Below are 9,069 nucleotides of genomic sequence, written 5' to 3'. Positions count from 1 at the left end.
TGGAAGGGGACCCGCTGCCTATATAGATAAAAACGGCTTATTCTAAGGTAACGAAAACACAGCGGTTCTTATTTTCAGGTGATTATACACTAATGAAAACATACTTAGAAATATTATATTCCATTTCTGCCAACAGCTCCTCCTAAATGTTACACACTGGACCTTTAAGTTGATATGTTGAACTTGTTAGCAAACAGTTGCTCATTTACACATCCAGCTGTTACAGATCAACATCATCCATTAGGAGTCGTGTTTGTGTCACCTGATGGACGTCAGTCCGGTCTTCTCTCTGTCAGCTCTGTGTTTGGTCTCCAGCAGCTCCGGAGGGAAACATCTGGCTCTTCAGCTGCTAAACGCTCCACGATGTTCAGCAGCTGCTCTCTGACTGCGTCTGTCTGCTGTCTGCTGCTGAGCAGGTAGTGTACAGTGGCTTTTTCTCTGAAATCGATGCTATGAGAGCAGTGAGAGGGAACCAGAACAGTAAAGTTGTGGCCGGACAGCTAAACAATGAGCTGAAACTCACTATAAAGCTCCGTGAAGCCGAGGGGAGCATGATAATTCAGCTGATAATTCTCTTCTGTAATTGCTATTTTAAAAAGTATTGATTGTAGCTGCTTTAACTAGGAGAGGGCTCACTGAGATTAAAAATGTAATTTACAGGAGTAAATGCACCAATGCAATGATGTGTGTTGACCACTGGGGGCAGCAAATACCATTTAAAGCAATCTGTTCAAAGTGGACGCAAACAAACGGTGGACAGAGAGGATTCTTTGTCTCACTGTTACAATAAAGAAGACTGAAGAAAACAGTCGAATGTTATCTTCCACATTACGTGAGACATGCATACTGTCATTTCCTGTGAATCCCTTGTGCGTGGGAGTGCAAACCCATTCAGGAAAAGTAGACTCCGCCAGCAACAATGAAAACCACTTTATGCAGAGTCAAGTACAGAATGCAAATTCATCAAATTGATATTGCTGAAAAAATTCAAAATGGGTTTTCGATGTAATGAAAATCTTAAGGATTATGACTTTAGGTTTTAGAAACATAGAGGCCTGTGTGTTATGAAATAAACCCTGATTCTGCAAATATCCGGTCTGTTTCTTGTCTCCGTTTTAATTCAGGAAGTGAATCTGGTGGACAGTTTAATGGAAAAAGGTTTAAAAGAAACTGTGTGCTTGTTTTGTGAAACCAAAAGTCCAAATTCAACTGCACTTTGAGTCATCTGGGCAAATCCCTCTTATGTGTGTGTGTGTGTGTGTATACTTTTTACATCATTTTAGCATTAGAAATAGCAGCAATGATCCATGTTTGAGTGTGTATATGCATGTATGCTTGTGTTAATATTGTGTACAAAAACACACAAAAGACACAGAGATTTTCCCAGATGAGGCGAGTTATTGTCCACTCAATCCTGTCACCTTTCCAGAGAAACCCTCCCTCCTCTGTGTGTGTGTGTGTGTGCTTCCAGTATATTGGGGGGGGGTCCTCGCCTCGCCTACAAAGTGAGACATTTCGCAGCTGTGGTTAACAGTTTCTGGCAAGAGAGTGTGTGAAAAAAGTCATGTGGAACTCAAACTGGATTTTATACAAATGTTTGAGCAGAAAATAAATCTAATGTCAGTATATCTGTCTCAGAAATGTCCAGCGACCCTGTCTGGGTATCAATCCCACCATCAATAAATAAATAAATAAAGGCCAAACAAACAAGAAGAAAAATGAGCTGACAGCTGAAAGTGGATTGCTTCAATTAAAAATTAAAAAACAATCAGTTTAAATCATAAAAATTTTAAAAGATAATCCTTCCTAAATACAAAACTGTAAATAAAAAAATGTATTAAAAAAGTAACTAAAAGTAAACTAGTGATAAATAAGAATAATGATGGAAGAGAATAACTTAGAATAACTAAGATGCAAAACCTAAAATATTGAAAATGATCTCTAGACTGATGGTGAACATTTTCTCACAAATGTAAGTCATTTTAAACATTACCCTTAAACACATGGCTTAAATGATTGAGCCTAAAAATGGGTGTTTTCTGCCTGGTAACGGATGACGATGCGGTGAGGATGTCACACTTGTTTTACGGTGGTTTTCTCTTTTCTCTGTGGTCATTCGGTCTTTGTTTCCCTCCACATGAAACCTGAGAGCCCCTAGAGGTCCAGGTCTTTGGAGTTTAATCACTTTTGAAATGAGATTCTGTAGGTGTTTTGCTCAAAAGCATGTCGGCAGTGAAGATGTAAGATGAAGGTTTCTGTGTGACCTAAGACACTCCTTCAGATTTCTCAGAGTTTAGGTTCTGATGACCGTCAGAAAATGTTAGATTTTATATTGTGATGACATTTCAACATGATTTTTTTTTATTCAATACGACACCAGCACCCTCTGCTCCCCGTCCGTGGAAGTGCACAGTGCTGGGAAATTAAAGGATCGTTACTTTTCTTCATTCACACAAAACTCAGTATGTTTTTCAGACAGATATATCCCTGGTGACCGGTGTTGTGAAAGCATTTCCAGTCGAATCCTCGTGGACTCTTCTGTCCATCTGGGTCAAAAAAACATTCTGTTCGCTGCACGATAAAAGATTTATTAACAGTTTCCCAAACTGCATCGCTATTTCCTAATCCAAACAAAGATGTAGAAGTGACATTACCACTTGGTTCGCTTGGTTTATATATATATATATATATATATATTTATTAATATTTTTGTGTCGTACAAAAGGAGCAAGGAGACATGTCACGTCCTTTTCGATAGAACAGTAACTCTGAAGTTTCTTTGAATCATCTGAGAAACCAATAAACATCCAGAATAAATCAAAGTTCATATTTCAATCATTCAGATCCTTAATGGTCTGAGAAAATATGCATATGTTGAAGGTTTGCGGAGCCCACATCTGTGATGGTTTTCTCAGTTCTCCTGTTTATAACCACTAAAACAACAAAAATACAGTTTTATTAGAAGAAAATGGGATTTTTCTGTGACCAAAATGTCTGTTAAATGTGTGTGTATATTAGGATACAGAGAATTAGGTATTAAGCTGACAACACTCGCTATTTTTCATTTCACTTTCATTTCATTTGATATAAAACTGCAGTTGAATCCCAACTTTTGTCCAGATTTTGCAGAGAGATCTTATTACGATCCAAATTCAGGAGTCAAATCCAAACGTTCTTCTCAAACCAGATTGCAGCAATATTACATTTTTGTCCTCTGTCATCGTATCTGTTGTTTCTTTATTTTATTGGCATTTATTTAGACTGCATTGGAACTCTGGGTAATGAAGTTTAAATATATTAAACAGGTACCTCTCGGAGCTATTTTAAATATTTCAAAAATGTAATATTCAAAAAAACAGACAGACTTTAACTCACTGTTTTATTAAACATCATCACACAACAAAATAAATCACATTTATTCAGTAATACTGTAGTACTGATTCACAGTATACTCAGTGTGTACTGTTGCTAGAAGTGCTTTGGACTGAAGTTGCGTTTGTTTCTGTTCGCTTGTGTTTTGTAGATGTGTATGTTTACATATACGCGTGTCACATGTATGTTGTTTGTTGTGGCAGTGGCTGAGTGCACGTGTCATGTCGGCTAACCAGCTGACTTCCTGTTGGAGCTGTCAATCAAGTGTTGACTTCTTCTAGTCTCTGGACCACAGCAGACGCCACCTTCCTGTAAGCCTCCGCCTAGAGCGTGAACACACACACACACACACACACACACACAGAGTAAAGCACTCCGCTAATAAAAATACACTTCAGAGCATCGTTAAGTGCAGGGGAAGTGCAGAAATGTGGTTTTTCACGGAAACAAAAACAAAGTACAAAAGGAGGAATGTAGCTATCAGGAACAGAACAGAACAGATCGGAGACCTCTGGGCTGTCAGGAGAGGAGACGACCACTGGCTGTCCTCTGTCCGACATCTCTCTGATGTTTAGATGAAGAGGAACGTCACCTGGAGGGAGACAGACAGAAAATATGAGTCTTCAACCAGCTACAGTTTGTTCTGTGCAGTGAAACAGGAAATTAAAGTAAGTTGCTGTTTTCTTCTTTACTGGAAATAATCAATACTAGAATTAATTCACTACATTCAAACTAAGCTGGACTAGAACTTACACGTAGCTGGTGCAACATACCTGCTGTCTCTCCTTTTAAATGAGCGGCTGATGTACTCGCTGGTCCTCCTACCTACCTAATAATGTGACTCCCAGAGTGTCTGCGAGCTGTCGGGCCCCGTCAGAGCCGAAGATGTGAGTCTGGTGGTTACAGTTGGGACACTGGAAGACGCTCATGTTCTGCACCAGACCGAGAACCTGCAGGAACACCAAACACAACATGTTTACCCTCCTGTAACAACCCTCAACCCTCTGTGTGAATACAGCAGATTTACTGGCTTTTTCACTGTTTTGAATTTTAACTGTAGTTCACTGACTAGACTTTTGACTATGGGGACCAAACTGTTTATATTAACACACACACAGATTACCGGCACGTTAACTTTCTTGAACATCTCGGCTCCTCTGCGAGCGTCCAGCAGGGCGATGTCCTGCGGCGTCGACACGATGACCGCACCTGCACAACACAGACACCACTTTACGCTGAGCGGTTTTCTTCTGTTGGTGACCAGAAAAACAGAAATTCCAGTATTTCTCAGTCTTTTACTCACAACTGTGGCCACTGTGACTGTGGGTCTAACTTGGCACTCACCGCTTCCCTTGTAAAGATTCGGGAAACGCAACTCCATCGGGGCGAGGAGATCCCCTCCCAAACCTTTCCAAAGAAGCTAAAATCTTACAGAAATCATTTCAAACGTTAGTTTCTGAGTCCCCCCAAAAGTAAACACATAAATTTGCCTCTGGATCAGCTGTTTTTGCTAACTGCAAAGGGACTTGCCAGACTTGCTTTCTTGAATCTCTACAGCCAAGGTGATGAGTGCAAAATTATTACGACCTATTGTCAGAATGACCACAATTGTGAGTAAAAGACATTATTATATTTATTACAATAAGTTATTACGTCCCAATTAATGAGAATAAGACACAGGTTGAAAAATACGGGAATTTTCCTTTAAGGTTAGAATTTGGTTTAGGTTAAGGTTGGGGAAGGTTTATGGTAAGGCAAGTAGGGCTGTATCATCATTATTATTATTATTATTATTATTATTAATATTGTCAATGAGTGCCCTCACAAGTATAACAGTGTGTGTGTGTGTGCGCGCGACTGACCTGCTATTGGGATGTTCTGGGTGATTGACAGTTGGACGTCTCCTGTCCCAGGAGGCATGTCGACTACCAGGTAGTCCAACGACCCCCAGTCCACCTACAAACACACCCACACACACACACACTCAATTTTGTTGTCCAACCTCAGCAGGATGTTTACAAACCAACGGTTTGTGAAAAGTTTCTCACCTGTCTGAGCAGTTTCTCTATAGCTGACATCACCATCAGCCCCCTCCACACGATAGGAGCCACGTCCTCCACCAGGAACCCCATCGACATGCTGAGAGAGGAGATGGAGAGGTTACAGAAGAACAGGTACGAGCTACAATGTCATTCTGTTTCTGCTCTGAACGAGAATGTGAAGGGTTGAGAGCGAAGGGGAGAGACGTGATGACATAATGTTTTCTCACCAAGGAATCCCATAGTTGGTGAGTGGGATCATCAGATTGTCTGGAAGAAAGAGACCGAAACAGCTGAACCCCCCCGACTGCACGAACATTAAGTGTGTCCTATAACCACTGCGTTAAAACCCAATGATCAGGTGACATTCATGGATATAGAGACGTTTAAACAATGTGCCGTACTGTCAGAGAGCTCCGGGTTTCCCTTCAGGTTCATCAGTTTGGGAATCGACGGGCCGTAGACGTCAGCATCCAACAGACCGACTGACTTAGACTGAAAGAGAGAAGATAGACGTTTAACAAAGTTCAAAATTTTAAGTTTTAATTCTTTAAGGAAGACAAACTATGTGACTGAAAGCAAAGCTAACTGACGAATTCAAGTCAAACTGGGTGAAATAACAGATATCTTACAAATACATAGTCGTGAAAAGGTCATTATAACCCACTGTAATGTCATAGCATGGGTCTGTTGTGTTAATAGCTATCTTGCTTTTAAGAATTGCACATCTGTCCACCACTGTTCTGAAAATCGGGGGGGCCACAAGCAGGCTTAACGCTTGCTGTCCGATCAAGCGCATCCAAATTTCATCATTATTGGTAAGTACGTAGCTTACCTGAAACAAATTACCCGTGTAGCACCAACTCACAATATACACTGATCAGCCTGATGGGGGATAGAATTTCAGTACAACTTTTTAAAAGTCCTGAAAGTCCAAAACTGCCCGTTTGGTTTTCAATAAATGAAAATGTAAAAGAAGAGAACAAATATAAACGAGATATGTGATATGAGAGAGAAGACTCCTTACCGGATCGTTGGCCATTAATCCAAGAGCCAAATTCACTGCAGAGACAGAAAAACAGACATTAAACACCTCTGACTGGAAACTTAAAGACAACAGGCTGGTTGAAATGTATTACAACAATTACTTTACAATTGAAAAACCCCAGTTTTTCTGTCTGTATTCTGTTGTCTTCTGCCTGCAGATGCACATCATTGAGCTTGCGTGCTGCGCTGCCAGCCAACATTTGATAGTCAGCCTCGAAAGGACTTAATTCCAAAATATCTATTACAAACTCCTAAAGCTTTAGTTGTATTTGCTCTGAAAGATACTGTAATATACCTCCATACTGCAGGAAATTCATGCAGTACCTGAGGTGGTGGACTTTCCCACGCCGCCTTTCCCTGAAGCCACAACGATGACCCGTTTGACGCCTGTGATGGGTTTCTGTTTGGGAAGACCTTTCGCCATCTGCTGCTTCTGCCTCTCCTGTAACGCCTTACTGTCCACCGACCTCTGTGAGAAACAATAACACAAGAGGTAGTCAATGAAAGCAACCTGAACGTTAGGCAGATGTGACTTCAAAGTTGCTGGTTTCCATTCCAGACCTGGTTGGGAAACTTACATACTCGAATCATCAGTTTGACTCTTCCTCCTTTATCATCTACTATGAAAATTAGACTTTCTGAAGGTTTCAGAAAGACAAAGACTTAATGACACTGAAAGTACACTGTGGGGTTCAGTAGAAATAAGTAACCAAGGACTTTAAAAATGTTACCATATAAGACTCACATTTGAGCTTAACAGAAACTGCTTTGCTTCATTCACTTTATGATACATAACCTCAAAATGTTCATTGTCAATTTTAATAAAACAAATGCTGCTTGATGGATCACGTTCATGCTGAATTTACCAGTAGTCCCAAACATTTCAGAAAACATCCAAACATATATGGTACAAGCACTGTGTTTTTGCTGCAGAGAAAGGCAACGTTAAATTGACAGAACTTAACATGGAGTATGGTAAGAAATTGAAGAGTTTTTTTGGTCCAATCAGAGAGATGATCTGGCTTTTTGCCGGCCAATCACAACTGTCTAAAACTGTAACACGAAGGGTAGAGACAGTGCAAATTTATATTCTTCAGGGGTTAAATTATCTGATAAGTTAGTAATGGCTTTCGTTTTATCGTTTTATCTCAATCATTTACTAATGCTTTATTGATCAGTTAAAGGCCATTAATAAGAACAACTTTTGGAAAATCTCTTTGATTGGTATTTATCCTCCTCCAGCATCTGGACCAAAAACCATTTACCAACTTATTAACATTTGTAAATAAAGACTTCTGTATTTATAAATGCAGACATGCAGTGGCTTATTAGAAATGAGAAACCCTTTTGTTTATTAATGGTTTTCCAACATAAGTCATTATTAAAGTACTTATTAACTATTAATAAAGGCATTGGTTACAATTTATAAAGGGTGAATTATTAGAAAGTGGTACAAATTATTTTTGTCATGGAGTTTGATGGAGTCCAACTTGTCAGTATGCAATTATTTTCGAGCTCTACTGTTATTGCTGCTGCTGTTACATTATTTTTGGTATTAGAAAATAACAAAAATAAAAATAATAGCTCACTGACCGATTTATAAAGCAAGTTGTCCAAATCTTTGAGCAGCAGTGTGTATAAGTCAAGTCCGGACGAATACAAAAAAGCACTTCCGGTTGTAAGGTTAAAAATATCTTTAACATTTAAAGAAATACACGTATCAAAGTACATGCATACTACATATGCGAAGAACAAGATATAATCAAATAAAAAATATAATATGATGACATTCAATTATATTTTGGATGTGTATTTTTAAATTTTGTTTGTCCGTTATCGCTTTTATTTTGAATCCTTCCGGTCTCGTTCTCGCTTTCTGTCTAGCTTGACGTTAGCTGAAAGCTAAATGAAGCTGTTAGCTAGCTGCACTGGACAGAAACACACAGTAATCTTACCTGGCAGCGGATGAGCTGTACACAACACGCAGGCCCGGGTTTTATTTCCGTCCCTGTTCGTAAAACTGAAGGTTTATTAAGGGATATTCTCAGTAAATGGGACAGTCTGCTGTATGTGAAGTGGGCCATGTTTAGCTGTTTAGCTGCTCCTCAGATCGCTAGCTTGGTGCGCATCAAGCTTGCGCAAAGTACGCATGCGTGTGTTGTATGGGTGTAATGTTTAATGTGTTAATTACTTGTACTTGTAATGTTAACCCTCTGCTCAGTTAATATTAAGCTAGTTAATAATCAATGTTAAAAGAATAATCAATCCAAGTAAAAAAAAAAATATCTGAATCATTATCATCTTAATTCATTTTCATGGGTAAATAAAATGCATACATGCAAGTGGTCTAATGGACACTCCTCTTTTAATTTATTTCAGCTTGTTTTGTGAAAAAAAATCTAATATTCATCTACAAATACAAATAAATGTTTAACTGTATACTGACATGTTAAACTATCATTTATTTTAATTGTCTCTTGCATATTTACATTTTAAAATACGCACATTTATTTAGCCTTGCTCTTTTTCTTTTGTTTTTCTTTAAAAAAAAATATATATATATATATATATATATATATATATATATATATATATATATATATATATAAGT

General features: G+C 38.7%; 1 protein-coding gene across 1 annotated transcript; it reads right to left on the bottom strand.

Moving 5' to 3' along the window:
* Window positions 1–3,365: 3,365 nt before the first annotated feature.
* nubpl (nucleotide binding protein-like) lies at window positions 3,366–8,600 on the bottom strand. Its single transcript, XM_044167626.1, has 11 exons — window positions 8,414–8,600; window positions 6,783–6,927; window positions 6,439–6,473; window positions 5,816–5,906; window positions 5,642–5,681; window positions 5,421–5,511; window positions 5,235–5,328; window positions 4,496–4,581; window positions 4,202–4,322; window positions 3,882–3,964; window positions 3,366–3,695 (listed from the first exon to the last, which is right to left on the bottom strand). Exons 1-11 carry the CDS (start codon window positions 8,540–8,542, stop codon window positions 3,633–3,635), a joined length of 978 nt encoding a protein of 325 aa, XP_044023561.1. The 5' UTR covers window positions 8,543–8,600; the 3' UTR covers window positions 3,366–3,632.
* Window positions 8,601–9,069: the final 469 nt, after the last annotated feature.

This window comes from Siniperca chuatsi, linkage group LG15, assembly GCF_020085105.1.
Source record: "Siniperca chuatsi isolate FFG_IHB_CAS linkage group LG15, ASM2008510v1, whole genome shotgun sequence".
In the NCBI taxonomy this organism is placed as follows: domain Eukaryota; kingdom Metazoa; phylum Chordata; class Actinopteri; order Centrarchiformes; family Sinipercidae; genus Siniperca; species Siniperca chuatsi.
The sequence above is the reverse complement of the archived record's forward strand: the minus strand, read 5'-3'. Positions and strand labels throughout refer to the sequence as shown.